This window comes from Mandrillus leucophaeus, unplaced genomic scaffold (genome assembly GCF_000951045.1).
Source record: "Mandrillus leucophaeus isolate KB7577 unplaced genomic scaffold, Mleu.le_1.0 Scaffold46, whole genome shotgun sequence".
Taxonomy (NCBI): Eukaryota; Metazoa; Chordata; class Mammalia; order Primates; family Cercopithecidae; genus Mandrillus; species Mandrillus leucophaeus.
The window spans coordinates 3,654,353-3,679,013 of NW_012104920.1; the positions used below are offsets into that span (position 1 = coordinate 3,654,353).

At 42.9% G+C, this 24,661-nt stretch overlaps 3 protein-coding genes across 10 annotated transcripts in view; 2 read left to right on the forward strand and 1 right to left on the reverse strand.

The window, feature by feature from the left end:
- Window positions 1-591: 591 nt before the first annotated feature.
- MIS12 (MIS12 kinetochore complex component) lies at window positions 592-5,080 on the reverse strand. 3 transcript variants are annotated; one of them, XM_011994680.1, is made up of 2 exons: window positions 4,674-4,984; window positions 592-2,552 (listed from the first exon to the last, which is right to left on the reverse strand). In XM_011994680.1, the coding sequence occupies exon 2, from the start codon at window positions 2,510-2,512 to the stop codon at window positions 1,895-1,897; it is 618 nt and encodes a 205-aa protein (XP_011850070.1). In that variant the 5' UTR covers window positions 2,513-2,552; window positions 4,674-4,984; the 3' UTR covers window positions 592-1,894. The 3 variants fall into 3 exon arrangements, with proteins under 3 accessions (XP_011850070.1, XP_011850072.1, XP_011850071.1); XM_011994682.1 differs by lacking the exon at window positions 4,674-4,984 and adding an exon at window positions 2,781-3,170; XM_011994681.1 differs by having other exon boundaries at window positions 1,776-2,552; window positions 4,938-5,080.
- Window positions 5,081-5,137: 57 nt separating this feature from the next.
- On the forward strand, window positions 5,138-20,502 carry DERL2 (derlin 2). 5 transcript variants are annotated; one of them, XM_011994676.1, is made up of 8 exons: window positions 5,151-5,287; window positions 6,133-6,198; window positions 8,918-8,991; window positions 10,415-10,508; window positions 11,268-11,463; window positions 11,706-11,796; window positions 12,074-12,078; window positions 17,022-17,514. In XM_011994676.1, the coding sequence occupies exons 1-8, from the start codon at window positions 5,195-5,197 to the stop codon at window positions 17,120-17,122; spliced, it is 720 nt and encodes a 239-aa protein (XP_011850066.1). In that variant the 5' UTR covers window positions 5,151-5,194; the 3' UTR covers window positions 17,123-17,514. The 5 variants fall into 5 exon arrangements, with proteins under 5 accessions (XP_011850065.1, XP_011850067.1, XP_011850069.1 ...); XM_011994675.1 differs by lacking the exon at window positions 12,074-12,078 and having other exon boundaries at window positions 5,138-5,287; window positions 17,017-20,499; XM_011994677.1 differs by lacking the exon at window positions 12,074-12,078 and having other exon boundaries at window positions 5,138-5,287; window positions 6,136-6,198; window positions 17,017-20,499.
- Window positions 20,503-22,396: 1,894 nt separating this feature from the next.
- The window catches only part of DHX33 (DEAH (Asp-Glu-Ala-His) box polypeptide 33), a 28,287-nt gene continuing 26,022 nt past the window's right edge, over window positions 22,397-24,661 (forward strand). Inside the window, exon 1 of one of the 2 annotated variants that reach the window (XM_011994684.1) lies at window positions 22,397-22,882. Coding sequence is in view for 1 of the 2 variants with exons in the window: in XM_011994683.1 (XP_011850073.1) it covers window positions 22,417-22,882 (466 nt within the window). In the remaining variant the exon portion in view is untranslated. The remainder of the gene's footprint in view (window positions 22,883-24,661) is intronic. The other variant, XM_011994683.1, reaches the window with a different exon arrangement.

Genomic DNA, 24,661 nt, shown 5'->3' on the forward strand with positions numbered 1-24,661 from the left:
GTCCGCTCACTGCAACCTCCGCCTCCCGGGTTCAAGCGATTCTCCTGCCTCAGGCTCCTGAGTAGCTGGGATTACAGGCATGCACTACTACACCTGGCTAATTTTTTATATTTTTGGTAGAGACAGGGTTTCACCATGCTGGCCAGGCTGGTCTTGAACTCCTGAACCTCAAGTGATCTGCCCACCTAGGCCTTCCAAAGTGCTGGGATTACAGGTGTGAGCCACTGTGCCTGGCCCCAACCTGCCTTTGAGGTCGTGATACCTCTTCCTTTTGTCTGAAATCTCCCTCTGCCCTTCTCTTATAAGGACACTTTTCACTGGATTTAGGGTCCATCCAAATAATGCAGGATGATCTCCTTATCTCCATATCCTTAATTATACCTGCAAAGACCCCTTTTCTGAATAAGGCAACATTCACAGGTTCCAGGAATTAGGACATGGACCTATCTTTTGAGGGATCACTGTTCAACCCACTACAGATTTTGAATAAGCTGCAAATGTGAAACGGACAGTGTTTTCAAATGAGTAAAAAGTCATACTGGAAAGAAATATACCATGGCATTATAGACAGCAGAAAATAAAAACCAAACCTTTTAAAACACATATATTTAATGTACAGAATTGGAAAAAGGACTTCTTGATAATAAACATATTTCATGTAAACACAAGCTTTCAGTATCTATGAATATTTCATTGCAAATACACTCAAAGTTACGTCTTCTCTACATAAAGGAGAAACTCCAAGTTCTGTTCTTTAGGAAGACACGGAGGGCAAGCAACACCTTAGGAGCAGCCATTGCTATTTCTCCCCTTTCCTTGGGTGACCTAACATTTTACAGGGACTAATGACATAAAGAAATATCAGATTCCATTGAGTTTAAACACAAATTTCCCACTGAGGGAATGAAATATTTGATGCTTGTATGAATAAATAATTAAATATTAGGTACAAAGCAGATTCCAAAACCAACTGAAGTATGAAAACAAATTGGCATGGATACGTAACAGTAAAATTAAATTTCACTACTGAGTATGCTACACGCTTCCTTCTCTATTCCAGTGGGTTCTCTTTTTTTGTGTAAGGTCTTTTCTGGCTGGACTCTAAGACAGTCATTGCTTAACATCACCAGGATTTTTGTCAGGAGATTTATTTTGGAAATAAACCAATTTCTTTTTTATTAAAGACCAAGGTTGTCTTTTTTGCTACATGCTTCTTTCCACTACATATTGACTCCCTGATGTAAGAAAATGTACAGGGTGAGAGCAAGTACTCTATGTTGGCTGTCCCGCAGTGTAATGACTGGTTAATAAGAAAGTCACTCAGCCTGGGCAATATAGTGAGGCCTCGTTTCTGCAAAAAAATTAGCAAAGCATGGTGACACGCACCTGTGGTCCTAGCTACTTGGGAGGCTGAGGCAGGAGGATCACTTGAGCCCGGGACACAGAGGTTGCAGTGAGCCAAGACTGTGCCACTGAACTCTACTATAATCCGGGTGACAGAAGGGGACCTTGCCTCAAAAATACTACTACTACTAAAGGAGCCACTCGTTTAATCCTTTTCTCATCTGGTCTCATCCAAAGAGTAAGTCAAAATCATCAAGGTCACAAAGGACTTATGACCAAGGTACAACTCTGCAAATATCTTTAACTGGCCATGGCTTCGTTTGATCCCTTCCCACTTATTAGAAGACTCTAAGGAACAGATGCTGCAGCCTAGTTCAAAGAAGTACACACATACTTCAGGAAAGTGGACCAAAAAAGAGGAAGACACAGAATACAAGAAAGAGTTGACAAAGCAAATCTAATAAAAAGTATGGTTGGCTTGAACAGTCATTGGTATAAATTCCTTATGATTCTACTTTTTGACAGGCTCCTCCTTTTGACTACTGAGCAATTAAGATATTTTCAGTCGTTTCGATTCCTTTTCCACACCGTCTCTAATGTTCTGTAGTTTTCTGGAGTTCTGAACCAGGGACACTAAACTCTCCCTAAAATCACTAGTCCCATGATCTCTGCCAACATTTTGAAGCTCATCAAAGAAAGTCAACGTCTGTTTGAGTTTGGCCTGAACAATTTTTTGCTCTTCTAATTCTGCAAGAAGGGCCTGCTTAGTACATAATTCAGTCTTGTACTTCTCCTGTAACTGTTCAATTTCTTTCTGGAGATGCTGAAAATCTTCCTCACTATAAGGTGTTTCCTTACATTTATCTTCAGGAAGCAAGATGTTTGAGGGAATACGTAAAATCAGCTGCAAAAACAGTTGCTCCATTTTGCTAAAAAGGTTATCAAAATGTCCTTTCATGAAGCAAAGAAACTTCTCTGTGCATTTGCGAATCTGCACTGGGCTAATATCACAGTCTGGGATGCCATCCAGTTTCTTCAGAATAACCTGTTCAACGGCCTGCATCACTTCAAATAGGTAGTCTTGAAATGCAATGTAGATCCGAAGCATGCATGTTTGTGGCGTGAAGCCAAAGAACTGGGCCTCATAGGTCATTGGATCCACAGACATCTTGGCTTATTTTGCTATGTTATTTTCAGGTGTGAAAAACCTGTAAATGTAAAAAGGAAATAATTCATTTGGAAAAAAAATATTCTGCAGGATAACAAATCACATTACAGATAGCAAACAAAGCAGCAAATAAACAAAAAATAAGGAGTTTGTTTTCCTTTATACCTGATGCCACTTCCACAACAGAATATAAACTCTTGCCTCTCTGAGGCTCCTTCCATCAGCTTATACTCTCCCTTTTCCCCTCCTCATTGTTCACTTCCCTTACCTGTGACTTTGGCACAGATCAGTCTTCTGAATTACCATCCTAGAAAACTTTAAAGTCTAAACAGATGACTTAACCAATGCCCTAGAGATTCAGTTTCTTGAGCTTCAATGACCTATAGCTCCACCTTTTAGCCACCTGGCTCTTGATATTTGTAACCACTCTTCCAAACTGCTCCTACTTTTTGACTACCACCTCCTATAAAATTCTTCCAATTCTTATATACTCATATTACACCCTAATCTTCAAGACTTACAGCCCCTCCACCCTCTCTTTCTGTTCTCAGCCTCTCCCACTTCTCTTCTTTCCTTATTTATTTTAGGCCTCATGATCTATCATTTTGATCACTCCACTGCTGATGTCCTCAATTTGCTTGTTCTCCAACCAAGCCATATGAAAAAACCCCAGTTAGAAGATGAGTAAGTCCCTTGTCAGCTTTATAACCCTGACATGTTTTTTTAAGGGTCTGCAAGCAATTCCTCTCAAATATAAACATCTAGGAAAATAAACCCCTATCTCCTTGCCATTGTGGGAATTCAACTTAGGCATCTTTTTCTGAGATGAAATGATATGCTTGTCATAGAAATAAGAGACGTTTTATTATTCAGATAAAGGCAATTAGCTAAAACAAACTGCTACTTCAATTATCAGGTGAATTTAGAATGCACTTTATGAAATAATTTGCAATAAGCAGTACAGTCAAATCTTCTTATGGGAAGATGCAGCTGATCTTAAGAATTTATGTTTGTAGGCCGAGCACGATAGCTCATGCCTGTAGTCTCACCACTTTAGGAGGCCGAGATGGACAGATCACCTGAAGTCAGGAGTTCAAGACCAGCCTGGCCAACATAGCAAAACCCTATCTCTACCAGAAATACAAAAATTAGCCAGGCGTGGTGGTGGGCACTTGTGATCCCAGCTACTCGGGAGGCTGAGCCAGGAGAATCACTGGAACCCGAGGCGGAAGTTGCAGTGAGTCGAGATCGCGCCCCTGCACCCTAGCCTGGGCAACAGAGTGAGACTCCATCTCAAAAAATAAAATAAAATAAAATAAAAATTTACGTTTGTAATGGCTAAATATAGAGTGGTTATAATTGTTTGGCCGTATATGTAAGGTAGGATTTCTGGTTTTTTTTTTTTTGTGAGACGTGTTCTGGCTCTGTCACCCAGGCCGGAGTGCAGTGGCATGATCACGGATCACTGCAGCCTCAACCTCCCGGGTCCAAGCAATCCTCCCACCTCAGCCTCCCAAATAGCCAGAACTACAGGTGCAGGCCACCATGCCTGGCTAATTTTCTTGTTGTTGTTATTTTTGTTTTTGTTTTTTGAGACAAAGTCTCACTCTCTCGCCCAGGTTGGAGTGCAGTGGTATGATGTTGGCTCACTACAACCTCGGCCTCCTAAATTCAAGTGATCCTCTTAGCTCAGCCTCCCACGTAGCTGGGATTACAGATGTGCGCCATCTCTAACAACAAAAAAATACACTTCCTTGATTAACTCCTTCCTTTGAATTCCCATCAGGACCTCTCTTCGGGCACTGGCTGATAAACTTCTACCGCCTCATCTTCTCTGCTAGACTTCGAGTTCCTGAAGGCAGAATAAATGTGGTTTGATCAGTATTTGCCGATTCAACGCAGAGGTGCCCAGGCCATCTCAGTGAGTTAAGCGAAGACCCGGCGATCGCGCTGGACAGGACCCAGAAGCCAGAGCGCCGGAACTTCCGGCCGGCTCCCGGCATCCGTCGGGCCTCAAGCCCGCGCTGCATGCTGGGACCTTCAGGTTGGAGCCCGCTGTAAGGCCAACCCACGGGCCGCCGCGCTCCCTCGCGATGCCGCCTAAGCCAGTCTCGCCCGTCCCCGCTTCTCCTCAGAGAAAATGCTGCCCCGCAGTACTTACCGGAGCGACCATGAGGGTCACGAATACGAGCGCACACAGGCTTCCCGCCACCTCCTTTAAACCGCCGCTGGCTTGCCAGCGACAGACGGCGCGGTTGGCTCCCCAAAATTCCGACTGATACGCGCCTCGGCGAGCGAAAGTAAACGCGGGATACTCTCGCGTTCCTGATTGGCTGGTTGGGGACACCTCAATTATGACAGAAAGGGGCCGGGCGGGAAAGTTAGCTGTGGCCGGCGGGGATTGGCAGAAGGAACCTGTACTTACTCGCTTTTCCCGGACGTTGGCTGGTGGAGAAGCCAGGATGGGGAGATGGAGCGCTGGGGGGGCGGCGGCGACGCAACTCGTGATTGGCGGATGTGCCTTCCTTAAGTCTCTACGGATTGGCGGCTGACCGATTGCTTGGCGTTGATTGGGCAGCCGAGGGAACCCTAAAGCGGGCGCGGGGGAGGCCTTTGTCCCGCCCAGCCGCCGGGGCCTGCTGGCGGAAGGGGAAGTGAGGGGGGCAGGCGACGGTGGGGAAGATGGCGTACCAGAGCTTGCGGCTGGAGTACCTGCAGATCCCACCGGTCAGCCGCGCCTACACCACGGCCTGCGTCCTCACCACCGCCGCCGTGGTGAGCAGCTGCAGTGCCACCTTCTCATTATCTGGGCTGGATATGACTGGGTCTTCAGGAAACTGGGGTTTGGGCTTCGGGGAGGCCCAGAGGGGCTGGTCCCAGGGATGGGTGGAGACGTACAGGGATTACTCTGGGGTTCGAGTTGGCGCCGAGAATGCTTATCCAGTGACCTGAGAAGGGAGTGCTGCTTCATGGGGGGTCAGGTCAGTTTCTAAGAGATGAGGGCCGGACCTATACCGGGTTAGGGTTGCGGGAGCCTCCCACCCGAGAAATGTGTCCGAGAGCTCTGCCAATGGCCAGGTGGTACCGTGGTGACTAGTGAGAGGAAGGTCCGTTTTATGAAGAAACAGGAATGAGGAAAGCAAGGTGGAAACTGTCCAGAGGGGAGTGGCTTATAATAAAGAGGGTCTCTGGGTAACAAAGGGCTAGCTGGAGGTACCCAGCCCTAACGGTGGCAGGGTCTCGAGTCTCCGTTATTTCAAGTGAGTTTTGTTGTTTCACACGGCTGTTTCAGGTGGTGCCCATGTGGTGGGTAGATTCATAGCAGCTGTTTTTATTTGTCCTGTGTCTAAAATATCACCACCTGTCTGCCTCATTTCTTCATGTCAGCCTCAACTATTGCAACATAAACTTTTTTGTGTTAGGTATTGAGGATACAAAGAATTCTACCAATTCTAGAGAATTCTTTACCAACCTCTTCCTCTGGCCTAAGAAGAAAGGCTTAAAGAAAATCAGTAATTGACCGAGAGTTGGAAATTGCTAGACCTACTAATCCTTTGTTGTAAATGATGAAATTTTGTTTCTTGGTTGATTTGCTTTAAGAAGCTCTTTTTCTATTTCAGCAGTTGGAATTGATCACACCTTTTCAGTTGTACTTCAATCCTGAATTAATCTTTAAACACTTTCAAGTAAGTGGTTCATCACAATAGTGATTAATGCTTCAGTTTCTTCTTTTACTTACTGTTTAGTAGCAAATCCCGTTGTACACTATCCTAAAAAAGAACCCCGTGGGGGACCTTTGATTATAAGTTGTCTTGTCAGGATGTAAAGCAGTGATTCTGCAGCCTGGTTGGACTTGAGAATCCCTTAGGGAACTTTGAAGAGATTCCCAAGCTCCTCAACAAGTACCAAATCAGAATTTGCAAGGGTAGGAATTAAAATCTGTGTTTCATTTTTAAAGTTCCCTGCATCGTTTTGACGTGTCCAGTTCCTGTATTCGGAAATCACTGGTTTAGACTTAATGTTGTAGTATGAGAGGAGAGTGACCAGCTAGCTGCTTAGGGGTTGTCTCTGCAGGGATGGCCTTATTTTGTCCATTCACCACCTAGGCACACCCACCACCTTGGTGTTATCATGATGGTCCAGAAACTCAATTCTGTTAGTGCTTTTAAATTGTGATCTGTCTTCCAGTGATCAGATCATACTAACAAAATTCCAAACATCTAAAGCTACGTGGTGGTTTATTAGATTACAGTGGGAGATGGTCCTTTCCGGTGATTAAAATGTCAAAAGAGGCTGGGCGCAGTGGCTCACGCCTGTAATCCCAGCACTTTGGGAGGCTGAGGCAGGCAGATCACCAGAGGTCAGGAGTTCGAGACCAGCCTGGCCAACATGGTAAAGCCCTGTCTCTACTAAAAATACAAAAATTAGCCGGGCGTGATGACACATGCCTGTAATCCTAGCTACTGGGGAGGCTGAGGCAGGAGAATCACTTGAACCTGGGAGGTGGAGGTTGCAATCAGCCGAGATTATGCCAGCCTCTGAGACAAGAGCGAAACTCTGTCTCAAAATGCTAAAAGAAACATGGATTTTTCTGTTCCAAGATGATCTTACAGACCATAGTTGGAGTAGGGGAGAGACCCAAAAGCCAATAATTGTGCCTCTACACATGCTGTTCCCTCTGTCTCAAATGTGTTTCATTCACTTTATACCCATTGAACTCTGGCTTGCCTTTCAAAACTCAGCTTTTGTGTAACCTTTATGTACTCATCCTCCTTTGTTTTAGAGCATCTCTCACCTTTACTTTGCAGTTATGTGTATGCTTGTCTCCTCACTAGGATAAGGACTCTAAAATCTGGATAATTAATATGTAGAACTGAATTGTTTCAAATTTAATAGTTACCAATTCTCAAGAATTTAGTGATTTGTAAAGGAGTCCTGTCATCCCTTGTCACTGTGTTCCCACAATACTCACATGGAGCTGTAGTTCCATGCAAGTAAGTCTTGCTTCCTACTTGGCTTGCTTGGTTTTACTCTGCCTGGGGTTAAACTGTTAAACTCTTGATGACATTTGGAGTTAGGACTTTGAGATTTGCCATCAGTCTCCATCTACTCCTGCGGGTCCTTGGTCAGGACATTTAAAAGTTCAACTTTCAGCTGAATAACTAGTGTTCAGCTAGTAGTTCAACTTTTAGCTGAATAACTAGTATCAGCTAGTTATTCAACTTTTAGTCTTTTAGTTTCCTATCTGTGAATTAACTTGCTTGTCTCACAGGATCACAACAGATAGTAGACATTTTAAAATGTTAAGCACTCTACCATTGTGAGTGGTTACTGTGGGTGTGGAGAGGTTGGGTAGGGAAGGGTGTATCAGGGTTTCCAACAAGAAAATGAGTGTTTGGCCGGGCGCAGTGGCTCACGCCTGTAATCCCAGCACTTTGGGAGGCTGAGGTGGGTGGATCATTTGAGGTCAGGAGTTTGAGACCAGCCTGGCCAACATGATGAAACCCTGCCTCTACTAAAAATAAAAATACTAGCCTGGTGTGGTGGTGCACACCTGTAATCTCAGCTACTTGGGAGGCTGAGGCAGGAGAATTGCTTGAACCTGGGAGGCAGTGAGCTGCGATTGTGCCACTGTACTCCAGCCTGGGCGACAGCGAGACTCTGTCTCAAAAAAAAAGGAAAAAGAAAATGAGTGTTCTTGTATCTCCCAAGTAGACTGTAATTATTAGAGCATTAGTTCTTACAGGGAGTTGGCCATTTGTTCAGATTAGAACTTGGGTATTTGCCTTAGAATTTTCCCTTCTGGCCAGGTGCAGTGGCTCAGGCCTCTAATCCTAGCACTTTGGGAGGCTGAGGTGGATGATCCCTTGAGGCCAGGAGTTTGAGTCAGCCTGGGCAACATAGTGAGAACCTGTCTCTATTTTTTTTTTTTTAAGTTTTAATTAAAAAAAAAAAGAATTTTCCTTTCTTTTTGATGTTTCTGACTGCCTGATGTAAACATTTCTCAGCAATTTATATTAGACCCTGAAGTTTTTCTCTGGTATGTCAGTTCTATTTATTATATGATGATACTACACACGAAAGCACTGTTTTCTGTTCGGCAAATTAACCTAGCCTTCCTACCAAACTTTCTCGATAAGATGATCACAATTTAAAATTTTCTGTCCTATTATTATAAATGTCACAGTCACAATGATGTCTTTCAGACTTTGAACTAAAAGCAGCAAAAAAAAAAAATCTAACATCAGATTATGTGCCCCTGTTTTTGTTTCAGAACAGAATATCACTCTGTCCAAGGCTTCTCAACCATCGCAGTCATAGGATGTATCTTTTGTATTAATATGGAACTGTTTCCTGGTAATTTATTTTACTTAATACATCTTTCTCTTGATTTTTTTTTAACAGATATGGAGATTAATCACCAATTTCTTATTTTTTGGGCCAGTCGGATTCAATTTTTTATTTAACATGATTTTTCTGTATCCTTTATTAAATGGGGTCAGCATCAAAACTTTCTTTTCTTAGGAAGTAAAAAATTAAGTTGAAACTTTTAATCCTGTTACTTGTTTTTGGTACCATCTTAGCTGTAATTTCTGGGTCGGTGGTACATAAAGTAGTTGGTTAGGTAGTAATGTTTTGAAAATGTTTGTAGGTCACTGTTTGTTCAAATGGGAGGTTTTAACCATAAAAAGATAGCACCTCTGCTTTTTTGTTACTTACAAATCTGATCAAGGGAGGGGAGAATTGATTTGAGGCATACCTCCACAGTAACACCAACAGGTACAAAGCGGTAAAACAACCTGAATACAATGATAATTTAGCAGAATTTGGGCATAAGTTTTGGAGTGGGTTCATGAGGAGTGGAAACTTGAGATCTCCTTGGGTGGTGGTTGCTGGAACTACTGGCTGAAAGACAGTGATTGTGTCTGCTGGGCTTGTCAAGTTCCAGTTTGTTGAAAGGAAAACCCCAGCTCTGATCCAGTGGCAATTGGGGCCACAGAGCAGGGCATTCCTCCTCCACCCCTGCCCTCTTTATGAAGAGGGAGTTACAGTTCAGCTCATCTGCAGCTGCATTCCTTCCCGAGGATGGCAGGAATCCATTTTAAGTCCTGTGTAGTATATCATTCTGAGAAGTTTCCAGTAAAGTTTTTTCTCCTCATGATTCATCTTTATTGACTGAGGTGCTCAACCTGCCAGGCCTGGAAAAGTAGTGTAGCACACAAGGCTTCTTGCTGCGGATTTCTTCCAAGTTAGGACGTGGAGAAGCAAAGATGGTGCAGATTAAGGTGTGGCTGAGCACAGGAAAGACAATACAAATTTTTAAAGGTTTAGTAGGGGACTGGAGGGCCGGGTGTGGTGGCTCACACCTGTAATCCCAGCACCTGGGGAGGCCAAGGTGGGTGGATCACGAGGTCAGGAGTTTGAGACCAGCCTGGTCAATGTGGTGAAACCCGCTCTGTACTACAAAAATTAGCCTGGTGTGGTGGTGCACAACTGTAATCCCAGCTACTCAGGAGGCTGAGGCAGGAGAATCGCTTGAATCTGGCAGGCAGAGCTTGCAGTGAGCCGAGATTGTGCCATTGCACTCCTGCCTGGATGACAGAGCGAGACTCTGTCTCGAAAGGAAAAAAAAAAAAAAAAGGATAGGGGACTGAAAGCATGTCTGTGTGTCATCTGTATTAGTTCCCAGCCAGGGACAGTTTGTTAAAAATGATGCTGGTCTTGACCTTTTCTAAAATGCTTGGTAAAAGAGTAATCACATTACCACTCAAACATTCTTACACAAATGAAGACTTGACTTCTTACAAATAATATGGAATCCAAGTGTACTTACAAGATAACATTAAGTTTTTACTTTGTTCATATTCGTGTGCTGAATATTTTCTTAACTTGGAACTTAAGATATCGTTACTGTCGAATGCTAGAAGAAGGCTCTTTCCGAGGTCGGACAGCAGACTTTGTATTTATGTTCCTTTTTGGTGGATTCTTAATGACCGTATCCTTCAACAAATAGAAAACCTACGGGAGAATGTTGAAGAACACCCTGGCTCTTCCTAAAACTTGTCCTCTGTCTCCCACAATTCTCTAGATATTCGGAACAAACAGATAAAAGTAGATCTCCAGACCTTAGCTTCAGGGCGCTATCATTTATTTTACAGCACATTTTCTGTGACAAGTTTCCAAGCCTAGCAGTCGGACAGGAAGAGCAAGTCACAGGAACTTTTAACCCAGGTGGGTTCCTGTTAAGCATCTCAGTTATATCATTGCTGCTTGGCGTACTTCACTTTTAAACTAAGTTGGTAAGACATTTACTTGGTGGCTTTCAAAACCAATAAATTATTTTTCAGAAAAAGAATTTTCATCTATACAATAGACTTAGATATGGTACGGTCCGACAAGATGGTTTTATTCCAGCTAGCTTTATTCACCTCTGTAAAGGTGCTAATCGTGAGCAAGCTTTAATATAATTATTGAACGAAGAATTAACACATTTTCCAAAGAGGCAAGAACTTCATGAAAGCAGAATTATTTGTTTGAAGTAGCTGTAAATCTCAATAATTTAGCCTAAGCAGATTTTTGCCTGATTGCTCTGGGTAATTATTTTCTGGGTTTTGTTTTTTTCCTTCTCTTCTAAAGATGTAACAACTTGACTTTTCCAATTCAAACTTTTGTTAGAACACAATCTTTAGTTCTCCTGCTCAGTCTTCCCTATTAAACTTTTCATGTTGATATTTTCCTTAATGTCATCTGCTAGCTTTTTGGTCTGTTTGTGAGCTTAGTTTTCTTGGGCCAGGCCTTTACAATAATGCTCGTCTACGTGTGGAGCCGAAGGAACCCCTATGTCCGCATGAACTTCTTCGGCCTTCTCAACTTCCAGGCCCCCTTTCTGCCCTGGGTGCTCATGGGCTTTTCCTTGTTGTTGGGGAACTCAATCATTGTGGACCTTTTGGGTAAGGCTCTTCTCACTATTTTTTAAGTCATTTTACCTGTAAAAGTATTTTACCACTATTTTTCATGTTTATTCTGTTTGGCCTTCATGTATTACCTATTGTAAAATACTACAATATTAGTTCATTAATTTTTAATAATTATGTTGACATTCATCCTAAATGTAGTCGATTTATGTTGGTAGGTCTACCTGCCATCTAAATTTTAATTCTCTCCCTCATCCTTTATTTCTGCTTGACTCTAGGTATTGCAGTTGGACACATTTATTTTTTCTTGGAAGATGTATTTCCCAATCAGCCTGGTGGAATAAGAATTCTGAAAACACCATCTATTTTGTGAGTATTTTAACACCAGGTTACATACTCTTACAGGCAAACCAGGACAGAGGGCATGATCTGTGTTTTCTTCGGCTCCCCTAGCTCCTAGTACACATAGTTCAGGTCAGTAACTATTTGCAGATTGAGCAGTCTGGCTGCAGTTGAACAGCACTTGGATTGGGTAGGAGCAGACAGTGCCAGGGTTGTGGCAAGAGCAAGGTTAACAGGCTCAGGATATCTTGGGAGTAACCTGGTAATCGTTGTTCCAGATGACCACTAGAACTTCCTATTCCAGGAGGAGCCTGCTGGTTTTATGAAAGCCACTGTCCACGTTTAGTGAAGTAAGGTAGCAAAATGGGCAAAACTGATGAAAGTTTCTGATGGTGGACTTTGTGACCTGCCGAGCAGGTGGTTGAGATAAGAAGTGAAGCAGAGTGCAAATAGCTTTGGACTGGAAACCAGGTGTACCTGTCCCACTGACCAGCCATAGAGCAAGTCCCTTCTTTTTTGCAATTCAGTTTCCTGAGGTAGAACTTTGATTTCTTTCTTTCTTTCTTTCCTTCTTTTTTAAACATGGGGTCTCGTTCTGTCACCTAGGCTGGAGTGCAGTAGAACTTTGATTTATGAGACCTCTTTCTACTCTGGAATTTGGTATCCTTGGGAGATGCCATATTAAAAAGGGCTCAATTGAGAAGTAAAATGTGAGTTTTTGTTATAAAATGTTTGTTGTAGACTAGTTAAGCAAAAAGAAGAAAGTGAAATTGTCCACACTTGGGTATAGCAGTGGCTATCATTGTTAACTTTTCAGTGTGTATTCTTCAGTCTTTACTGTCTGTACTTTCTAAAAAACGCTGAGCCAGTCAAGGCCATAGTGCACTATGACTGCGCCTGTGAATAGCCACTGCTCTTCTTGGGCCAGGCCTTTAACATAGCCACTGCATTCCAGCCTGGACAACATAACACATTCCTGTAATCCCAGCACTTTGAGAGGCGAAGGCAGATGGATCACTTGAGCTCAGGAGTTTGAGACCAGCCTGGGCAACGTGGCAAAACCCCATCTCTACAGAAGCTGCAAATGGTGGCACATGCTTGTAATCCCAGCTACTTGAGAGGTTGAGGTGGAAGGATTGCTCGAGCCCAGAGGGGTTGAGGCTGCAGTGAGCCAAGATCGCACCACTGCACTTTGGGCTGAGGGACAGAGTGGCACCCTGTCTCAAAAAACAATTTTTGTAACCTTGTAAACTTAATATGTCAGAATTGTTTTTTCCATCCTAAAGTGTTATAAAATTATAACAGGTGATATTCCATGGTATGGATATGGCGTAATTTTACTAATCCCTTACTGATGGACATTGACATTAGTGCTTGGTTTTCTCGTCTATAATTGGAGTGGTGAATATCCTTGTAGCTAAATCTCTGCACACATCCATGATTATTTTCAAAAGATAATTCCTAGAAGTGGAATTGCTATTTTGTTGCCAAACGCCTTCCAGAATGGATGTTCGAGTTTACATTTCAACTAGCATTTGTAACTGTTCATTTCTGCACATCCTCATCAAACAAGGGAGACATTTTATTTACCCTTTCCTAGTTGAATAGTTATAGGATGATGTCTCATTGTTTATGATTTTTAAAAAATGTTTTGAAACAATTTCAGTCCTCCAGGAAATTACATATGCAGTACAGGGTCTCACTCCATTGTCCAGGCTGGAGTGCAGTGGTATGATCATAGCACACTGTTAACTCAAACCCCTGGGCTCAAGTGATCTTCCCGCCTCAGCCTCCTGAGTAGCTGGGACTACAGGTGCACACCACCAACCTCTGCTTATTTTCTTTCTTAAATATTTTTTTTTGTGGAGACGAGGTCTCTCTATGTTGCCCAGACTAGTCTCAGACTCCAGTCCTCAGGTGATCCTCCTGTCTCTTGGCCTACCAAAGCACTGAGATTACAGGTGTGAGCCACTACAGCCCACTTTTTATTTTGTTTTATTTTTTGCAATTGTTTTCTGGCACAACAAGATATACCAGGCTCATCCTGTGCTCTCCTTGATCCAGTCCTAGAATCAGCTGTTTCTTCAAGGAGCCCTGGTTCCTTTAAAGTGGAGAATGGTATTTAGAAGCCAAGATCTGGGTGCTAGATGTGCTCATTGCTATTGGAGTGTTGCTATTCCCAGATCCTCTCAGTGAACAGAGCAGTGGAATTATATGTATGTATGTATGATAATGTATACAAATGTATATTTTTAGATCTATGTATTTTTTAAAACATGGGTTTATACTATACTCCCATTTCTAGTACTACCTCATGGTTCGTTCTAGCTTTTTTCTTATTTGTTTCCTCCAGTATTTTATTATGAAAATTTCCAAACTTATAGGAAATCAGAAAAAAATTGGAGTGAGCTTCATGTAGCCACCACATAGATTCTGTAATTAATAGTTCCCTATTCTTTTTGCACACCTATCCCTACATCTAGCTTTCCAATCCAAAATGTATGTGCCATTATATGTATACTTAATTCCTTGTATACTTGAGTATGCATATCAGTAACTAGAGTTCAGTATTTATGTGCAACAAAATAAATCTTGAGTATGTCAACTGAGTTTCTATAAATACACACTTCTGTGTATCTATCAAGACAGAAAATTACCATCAATCAGAACGTTCCCTGATATCCTTCCTTGTCAGTCATTGCACCTGTCCCCCAAGAAGCAATTGCTATTCTGATTTTGTTCCTCTGTAGATTAGTTTTTCATGTTGTGCAGCTTCATGAGTAGAATCGTACAGTATACATGTACTCTTTGGTAAAAGGCTTCTCTCATTCATTCAACATAATGTTTTTGAGACTCATCTGTGTTCTTGTATTTATTGGTAATTTGTTCCTTTTTATTGCTGAGTATTATTTGGTTGTGTGAATGTACCACTGCTTTCCATCTGCCCTTTCCATCTGTCCTAACCTGATTCTTACTATGATTAATGTTTTACCTACCTAATTACCCCTCATATGTAACCAGTCTTTTGTGATAGTCTCCACCTCCCCCATATGGATGCCTTGCTCGTCTCACTCACCCTCAGATTCCCCAGACCAGGCTGCCCTCTTACGGGGATACCTCCCCACCCTACTCAGGCTAACATCTCGTCGGGCCACCTCCATGTGTGCATGGTCTGATGGGGCTCTTGACTCCCTATACCAGGCTGTGCCCCCACCCCCATCCTGCTAATGTTTGGGCAGTAGAAGGGGTCTCAGTTTGTTTTTGTTGTCATTGCTAAGGATTCTCACTCTGTTGCCCAGGCTTGAGTTCAGAGGCTCAGTCTCGGCTCACTGCAACCTTCGCCTCCCGGGTTCAAGCGATTCTCCTGCATCAGCCTCCTGAGTAGCTGGGATTACAGGCATGCGCTACGACACCCGGCTAATTTTGTATTTCTAGTAGAGATGGGGTTTCGCCATGTTGGTCAGGCTGGTCTTGAACTCCTGACCTCAGGTGATCGGCCTCCCAAAGTGCTGGGATTACAGGCATGAGCCACCACACCTGGCCGGGATCTCAGTTTCTAATGTACTTTCCTTTGATTATTGTGAGAGCAAACATTCTCACGTTTATTGACCATATGGATTTCCTTTTTGAATTGCCTATTCAGCCCTTTGCCCATTTTTTTCTGTTGGTTTGTTTTTATTGTTAATTCATAAGAATTTTAAAAACTCATTTTGAAGTATAGTTTTTCTGACTCCAGTATAAATTAGAAGTTTTCAAATACATTTCTAATTATATCAACTGTGGGGGATTACAAGTAGAAATATAAGTGCAAATTGAGGATGCTGCTTTTAATGGTTCCTTCTTTAGTGAGGTTTTGAATTACTACATCCTAGTACTTAGAGAGTCTTTTGGACATTTACTATCTCCTCCTATGTTCTGCAGTAATTTTTCTTGGGATACCTTGTGAATTTTTTAAAACTTTTGTAGTAAAATAATACCTAACATAAAATTCACCATCTTAACTCATTTTAAATGTTCAGTGGCATTAAGTATATTCATACTATTTTGCTGCCATCACCACCATCCATAGAACTCTCTTCATCCTGCAGAACTGCAACTCTGTACTCATTAAACAACTCGCCACCCCAGCCACCACCATTCTATTTTGTTTCTCTGAATTTGACTACTCTATGTACCTCATAAGTGGAATCATACAATATATGTCCCTTTTTGTCTGGCTTATTTCATATTTCATTTAGTGTAAAGTCCTCAAGGTTCATCCATGTTGTACCATGTGTCTGAATTTCCTTTTTTTTTTTGAGACAGTCTTGCTCTGTTGCCAGGCTGGAGTGCAATGGAGCAATCTCAGCTCACTGTAACCTGTTCCTCCCAGGTTCAAGCGATTCTCCTGCCTCAGCCTCCTGAGTAGTAGCTGGGATTACAGGCATGCGCCACCGTGCCAGGCTAATTTTTGTATTTTTGGTGGAGACAGGGTTTTACCATGTTGACCAGGTACAGTAGCTCATGCCTGTAATCCCAGCATTTTGGGACGCTGAGGTGGGCAGATCACCTGAGTTCAGGAGTTCGAGACCAGTCTGGCCAACATGATGAAACCTCGTCCCTCCTAAAAATACAAAAATTAGTTGGGCATGGTGGCGGGTGTCTGTAATCCCAGCTACTCGGGAGATTGAGGCAGGAGAATTGCTTGAACCCAGGAGGTAGAGGTTGCAGTGAGCCAAGATCGCACCACGGCACTCCAGCCTGGGCAACAGAGCGAGACCCCATCTCAAAAAAAAAAAAATTCTGTAATATGTATGTACCATATTTTGTTCATTCACCTGTTGATGGACACTTGGGTGATACCTTGGTTATGGGGAGACATTAATGATAAATATGTGAAAGTCAGCTTACAAAAGTAGTGTGATCTTACTTTTGTAAAATTACATAATGTAAAAGTTCCCAAAGAATAACTGAAACATTGACAATAGTTACCTCTGGGAATTTAGGATATTTTGCTAATCTCTTGTTTTCTCCTTCTCTATAATTATTATGATTTGGGTTGCTTTTCTAGTAAAAATCAGTGAAAGATAAAAGCTAATGTAAATGTTAATAATTATAGATGCTCTTACAATATGTTGACTGTTTAATTGGCAGGCGGGTGTAGTGCTTACCTATGGGTGGAAACCCTGTGGGACCTGAACTGACCTTGTAGTACTTTGGACCTGAGATGACTCTGGGACCAAATTATATCTGTTGCCTGTCTTTTAGGAAAGCTATTTTTGATACACCAGATGAAGATCCAAATTACAATCCACTACCTGAAGAACGGCCAGGAGGCTTCGCCTGGGGTGAGGGCCAGCGCCTTGGAGGTTAAAGCAGCAGTGCCAATAATGAGACCCAGCTGGGAAGGACTCAGTGATACCCACTGGGATTCTTTTATCCTTTGTTGCAAAAGTGTGGACACTTTTGACAGCTTGGCAGATTTTACCTCCAGAAGCACTTTATGAAATGGTACACTGACTAATCCAGAAGACATTTCCAGCAGTTTGCCAGTGGTTCCTCACTACGCTGGTACTGAAAGTGTAATTTCTCGGAGCCAAAAAACTGGAGAAACAAATATCCTGCCACCTCCAACAAGTACATGAGTACTTGATTTTTATGGTATAAGGCAGGGCCTTTTCTTCCTCTTGATAGATGAGGCCATGGTGTAAATGGAAGTTTCAGAGAGGACAAAATAAAACTGAATTCCATTTTTCTCTCACTGTATTAAAGCTTTTGTGTGTGATCTTTTAAATTCTGATAATGTATTGTAGCTCTCCTGCGTAGATCTGAGCTCAGAACAGTTTACACAGCTGTTCTTCTGTGTCTTCACAACTTTTAACTGGATTTCATTTCAGGATTGGAAATACGTGGCTGTCATGCTGTGGTTGTGTACATCTTACTAATTCAGAATGCAAGATTCACCAGGAAGATGATTTATTTCTGTCATCTGGATAGGTTGTTTCCATCTGGGTTTTGCAAAACTGTCAGACAATGTGGAAAAAAAGGAGGGAGGATGCTTCTTGTAGCAGTAGGAATTCAGCTATAGGAAAGTCAGCTGTAAGCTAATGTGGCATCTTATTTGCTTTGCTTACATTTCTCCATTAAGAAGTATCCAGGGAAGGATTGCTAAGGGCCACATTTTTGGAAAACTAGGAAGATTTTCATTGGACTTTTTTTTTTCTTTTCTTTTTAAAAAAGTTTTAATTAAAAAAAAATTTTTTTTTAATAGAGATGGGGTCTCACTGTGTTGCCCAGGCTGGTCTTGAACTCCTGGACTCAAGAAATCCTCCCACCTCAGCCTCCCAAAGTGCTAGGATTACAGGCATGAGCCACCCAGGCTTTTTAAAAAAAATTTTTTTGCCTTTTTTTTTTTTTAATTAAAAAAAATAGAGACAGGGTCTCAGATTTTCATTCGATTTAGAAAACAAGTTAGAATGTTGACTTTGGAGCCAGATGAACCGATACCAGTTAGCCAGGCACATGTTCTTCCAGGGTCTTTGGCTAGGTAACATTAGTGATTTGCTTCATGAAAATTCAAGAACCTTTTCAGAACCAAGTACCTAGATTACCTTCCCAATCAGGTAGAACTTAAGACAGGGTCCGCAGAAGTAGACACTTAATGCTGTGGTTCAATAAATACCTCCCCTAAGTATTAAGTCTTCCCTGAGTCTCAGCAGGTTTGCATTCACACTGCTTAAGTAACTCACAGAACCTGGAAGAGCACCGCTAGGAAAGAGATGATTCCAAACAGCTTTCATTAACAGTGTGTATGCACCAGTCCTTTTCCCAAAAGTGGACTGTTAGTAGTAGTTCAACCTTCGTTAAGGGGTAGCTTTCCAGAATGTGAGATTGTCCTCAGAAAGACAGACAGATATAGGCTTAAACATAACGGACATCCTAAATAGGAATTTTCAGATTGTTTTTGAAGTGAAAAGTGTTTTAATGTCTTTAAATGGAATTGCATAACTAATGGAATTTAAGTATTTTACATGTTGCTAGTAACTTTGAATATGATTGTTGCAATTTTATGGAACCTGGGTCTATGGGACTGCTTTTTCTTTAAGCAGTTTAAAAAAGGTTTTTAAAGTTTAAAAGCCAGTCTTAGCATGTATAATCCTTACGGGATTCTTAAGTTTTATCCTCTTGTTTTTGCTCAAGAATGCTTTATCAGTGACGTTTGTTTTGTTTTTTGTTTTTTTAAATTGTTTTTGGGCTAGAAATGAGTTTCTCTAGTTTTATTTGTTCTCCCTGAGTTGAGTTACGCAATGAATGGCATTTTTGTGGTAAAATGCTGATCCTAAAATCTATTCACTCACTGTTCATTTAAGTAGGGAATATCTGTATACGTTAATGACTGGGTAAAACAGGAAATACGTTTTGAATATACAGCCTAAAGGCAGGCAGTTACAGGGTTTTTTGGTTTCTCTGATTTTATAGGGTGCAAGTTCCCAGTGGTAGGATGCCCTGCTGTGCGACTACACTGTGTCCTGAGCAGTGTCACCTCTCATCAGTTTGGCCAGCCCTACAACCACCATGCCTAGCCCTGTGTTGCTTGAGAGGATACCTGTGCTGGAATGGACATAAGGAAAAGTCCTTACTTTCCCCCCAATTTACCTCTCTCAATCTTAGTTCTTCCAGAACACACTTCCCTTTCCCAATGCAAATAAACTAAAAGTGAGATTTGACGCATGGAATTTTGTGACCAACTAACCTTACACATAATTTGAGGGATTCCTGGATTCTTCCAGTCATACTGAAAAGCACACTTGACTAAAGCATAGTGTTTTTTGTTTGCTTGTTATGGAAATATGGTATACGTTCATTTAAAAATAAATGGACATACAAATTGCATCTCCTTAGGAGATACATTTTATATACATTTCCGTGCGTTTTTTCCAGTATGGATTTCTATTTGTTTCTCTCTTCCGCTTGTTTTTTTCTGTGTCACTCCTGTATGTCCTCTTATCTTTCATACCTCTTGTGTAGTCTCTAGAAGCAGAACACCCAAGTCCTGGGTCTGGATAATGAAACCCTCTGTCTCTGGGGCCTCTGAAAATAAGGAAGCATTGGAGCTATTGCCATGTTGAGTAATGGGCTTCCTAGAACTATTGTCATCTATCCTGCCAGGGTTTTATGTTGTAGCTGTTTTTCTTTGACAGGTGAGTTCCAGCTATGTTGTTAGTCATGATCCTGCCATTATTTTCTGTGTTCTGTAGGATGTCTCCAGACTACTTAAACATATTTTATGAGTTTGCAATAAAATTGTTGAATCTTGTATGATAAGTCACTCCTCTGCTCAGAAATCCACAGTGACTTCTTAGTAAGCCCCTATATTATATGCATACTTGTTTTTTTCTTAACTTTACTTCCACTTCTACCTAACAGGGACCTCAACTTAAGTCTCTTCAGTTCTTCCAGGCCTGGCCTTGTTCCTGATTCCTCAAAAAATCTTGACTCTAAGGCCAATTTTATTGTCTGTCTCTGAATCCCTGTAAAGCTTCAAGTCTGTATGACATATTCTTACGCCAAATTATATATTGTCTTGTACTGTTCCTAGCTGGTACATGTATATTAGTCTTGTCTCCCTCATGAGAATGTAAGCTCCTTAAGGGCAGGGACCATGTCTTAATTTTTGTATCCACCACAGTGCCTAGCACAGTGCTTGGCACATGGGTGCTGAATAAATACCTTTGTTTATTGATCAGCAAAGTATTATCTGGTATTTTTAATTATACAGGGATTAAAGTGTATGCATGCAAGCTTGAGCCTAGTTGCTGAAGCTTGTGGTTGTCTCTGAAAATGGGATAGAGGGAAACTGAACATGATCAAGGGCCGTGATTTGGTGGTCAGAAAAGCAAAGGTGACCACCAGCTGGTACGGTCATGATCAGACCAGCTAAGTCCACAGACCATCCCAAACAAGTTAAAAATGAAATGTATCTGACACTTCATCTTTTGGAGGAAGAACCCCAGGATATTCTTTGAATAGTTATTAGGTTGTCAGTATCTACATATGAAAGCTGCTAAACCCCAAGAGACTTCTTTAGGAGAAACAGCAGATTTCAGTCTACCAATGGGAGAAATGTGGGCAACATGGCTTGATGCATATATAGGACTTAATTTTTCAACTCTTTGGTCCTCTTAGCTTTGAGGCTACAAAATAGCTGGATCATTAGGCCAGAGATTATGGATGAGTTACCTGCAGATGGGTTACCTACCTATGTGCTTTTTTTTTTTTTTTTTTTTTTTAGTTTAAGCCTGTATTTAACATTGACAGATAAAAATCTTCACTTTTGGCTTTTCTTGAGAAAACTGGAAGATCTGGCAATAATAGGTCTACATGACAGCCATTGCCTAGAAATGATTAGTGGCTGCATCTAGAGGTGGCATGTGCTTCATCAAGAAATAAGTCCACCCATTTATATTACCTAAATTATTGTCATCATTAGGAACATTGGACTCCTACATTAAGTTACTCTGGAAAGCACACTGGGAAAAAGGACTGGGATGTCTTTACTTACTCAAGGTCCATAATTTGAGAGTTAACATTTATTATCCCTTGTAGTTTTGGCTTGCCTTTCTAAATATTTCAGGGTAGGAAGTGAAAATTTATCAGTTTATTCTTAAACACAAATCTGCTGCTGGCTCAACGTGCACATTTTCAGTAATGCCTGGTCACCAAACTGTCAGCAACTAGAGGAAAATTATCTCCGACCTGGAGGAAAGGGGAAGTTTTTGTTTTTAGACTAGCTTTCTCACGAATCATGGGAAGGGAGATTTTTTAACAGGTTCACATACAGGGCGAGTTTCATGGAAACGCGCTTCAGAAGATGCCCTTCACATGAGCTGAAGCCTACGGTGTACTCTGGAAATCACATTTCCTGTAAGAGCAAACAGCTACTTGGCATTCTCCTGGTAAATTAGCAAATCGTCTAAGAATTTTTAGGAGGGGAAGGAAGAATTAGTTATAATCCTACTTTTTTTTGCTGCAGTTCTGAATCTTCATTGAAGTGTCTATGATGGGGCTGCACAGCCATGTAGAGAACGTGAGAGTCTGGCTGGAATGGTTGGGGGAAAGGAAAGGTAAAAGACAATTTTAGTTTCATTGAACTCCCTCCGTCCTCTGCTTGTATTACTGGAGGCGACCACATCCTCTGGCATAGTCATTTTCTGAGTTAAATTCATGTATATCATAGAATTGGTTTTCCTTTCTGTAACACAAGATGATCACAAATCTATGACTTGGGGACATCTGAATAACTAATCTCAGATGACTCAATTTCTTTATCTGTAAATTAGAGATAATCTAATAACCAGTATCTACCACAAAACCTACAAGTTGTTTAGAGGATTAGACAATGCACGTTTGTGCTTCTCATTGATTTTACAGAATTAAGTACTTTCTTTGAAGAGTGACTGTGATTTGGACAGAGAAGGAGAAAACACGTGTTTACTGAAAAGAAGTAATGCTACTAAAAACGACGAGAAAAACCTCGTTAATCAAGACTACAGTCCCACGGAACCGTACACCCTGTGTTTCGCGGTTGTAGCTCCGGGCCTTTTCTTGGTTGTACCTCAGGCCCTGCTTTTCCCACCCCCAGGAAGTGAAAGCCTTCCCAAGCCCCCAATGCATGCTGGGAGTTGCAGTCCCTTTTCGAAAGGCTGGGGCGGCCGTGATGTCATCGGTGGTCGCCGGGAGCCGCCAGCACGTGGCGAGGAAGGGGCGGTGCGCGCCTGCTGTCTGCACCTGAGAGGGGGCAGGAGCTGCCGGCGCTTGCGCCTCCTGCTGCGGTGCCCTCCCGACATGCCGGAGGAGGCGGGCTTCCCGCCGGCCAAGAGATTCCGGCCGGGCTCTGGGCCTCCGAGCCGCTCTGGGTCCTTCCCTCCCGGGAGGCAAGTGGTGATGCTGCTGACTGCGGGCAGCGGCGGCAGAGGTGGAGGAGGAGGCCGGAGGCAGCAGCCGCCCCTGGCCCAGCCCTCGGCCAGTCCCTACCCTGAAGCTGTGGAGCTGCAGCGCCGGAGTCTGCCCATCTTCCAGGCGCGGGGACAACTGTTGGCCCAGCTCCGAAACCTGGACAACGCGGTCCTCATCGGTGAGTGGCCGCGCCAGCGGGCTCTTCCTTGCACTTCGTCCGTGGCTTAGCTAAAGCAGTTTTTCTTACATGCCTCTCAATCCCTTTCGTTCTTGGCTTCAACAAACCTGAATACCTTTTCTGGGCCAGACCTGGAGAGGGGCCTCGAAGAAGGGTCCGGCAGCCCTGCCCTGGAGGCGCTGGACAGCCCGGTGAGAGTGACCGACGTGTGTAGGCGAAGACTCACCTTCCGTGTAAAAGGATAGAGACACGTACCGGGGGCTTGCGGGGCTTAGGAGAGTGGATCTGACCCAGTTTGTGAGGAGGTGGCTGGGGAGGTCGTGTGGGAGGGAGGGCGTTCTAGGCAGGAGAGAAAGTCTTTTGAGAGATGGGAACCTGAACACATTCCGGTGGAAAGGGAAGGTGTGGTTTCTGGTGCATGAAAACAGGCAGAGTTGTTGGGCAGGGACTGATTTCAAGGGGCTTTCATCCCCCACGTGTTAGAGGAGATACTGAAGGACGGAAAGGATGAGCAGCCAAAAAGGGGAAGGAGACCCATGAGTGCTGCTAGTCAAAGGAATACAGAGTGAGCAGATGCAGCAATCCAGTCCAGTTTCACTGGACTTGGATGTGATGCCCACTGGATTTGGATGTGAGCTATTTGTAAGAGTTAAAGAAAAAGGAAAGAAACACGAGACGCGGCTGGCAATTAAAGACGGGTTTTCTTTAGTTAAAACCTGAGAGGCGCTCCTGGCCGAGTTCGGTCAGGAGCCCTTTCTCTTACAGACTTAAGAGTATATATTGGTTTTAGGGGTGAGGGCCCTTATCACAAGCTTGGAATGTTTATAGGTGTGGAGAAGTTTTTGACGGGATTGGATTCTCTTTGGGAGGAGGGGAGGTTGTCTTGGAGCAGACATCTTTCCGGCCCGGAGGGGGGTTATCTCCCGGCTAACATCTTCTTGGCCAGAGCCAGGTTATCTTGGGGCTGACATGTGTCTGGTCGGGGATGAGTTCGGAATGTTTCTGATTGGAGATGTTATTTGTGGTCTATGGTCTTGCTGACCTTAGCCATTACGCTGATGCCCTTTGGATTTGGGCTGTTTTTTAAGGTGAACTTTTGAATGAGGGGCTTGTCCAAGATGGTGATGCTCCTGCTCTGTCAATCCAGACCCTTCAGTTATAAAAAGGAGGGACGGCATGTTCTTTCTGGCTACTTCCTGTTAACGAGGGGACGGAGAGTTTCCTGGTCTCAGGTTGACTGTAGGAGCAATGCCATCTGTAGATGTTTTTGGGGAGTTTGTTTGTGAAATGGCCATGATCCTGTCAGTTAAAAATCTTTGAAAAAGGTTAATTAGGCAGGGTAAGAACATTAGTCCCTTGGCCGGGCCCGGTGGCTCACGCCTGTATCCCAGCACTTTGGGAGGCCCAGACTGGTGGATCACAAGGTCAGGAGATCGAGACCATCCTGGCTAACACCATGAAACCCCTTCTCTACTAAAAATACAAAAAACTAGCCGGGCGAGGTGGCGGGCGCCTGTAGTCCCAGCTACTCGGGAGGCTGAGGCAGGAGAATGGCTTGAACCCGGGAGGCAGAGCTTGGAGTGAGCCGAGATGGCACCACTGCACTCCAGCCTGGGTGACAAAGCCAGTCTCCATCTCAAACAAACAAAAAAGAATATTAGTCCCAGGCATAGTATTAGGAGAGAGCCCAGGAATGGGATGACGCATGCTATGATTTTGTTTTCAAACCAAGAGTCCATTTGGTTGTTTTGGTACTCCCTTAGCTTTTTAGCCTTTTTT

Bases quoted from the DNA above. Each gene is read 5' to 3' on its own strand.
- MIS12 (XM_011994680.1), bottom strand. From the start codon at position 2,512: ATGTCTGTGGATCCAATGACCTATGAGGCCCAGTTCTTTGGCTTCACG.
- DERL2 (XM_011994675.1), top strand. From the start codon at position 5,195: ATGGCGTACCAGAGCTTGCGGCTGGAGTACCTGCAGATCCCACCGGTC. The intron at 6,199-8,917 runs GTAAGTGGTTCA...TTTTTTTAACAG, and splicing joins TAATCTTTAAACACTTTCAA to ATATGGAGATTAATCACCAA. The intron at 11,797-17,016 runs GTGAGTATTTTA...CCTGTCTTTTAG, and splicing joins CTGAAAACACCATCTATTTT to GAAAGCTATTTTTGATACAC.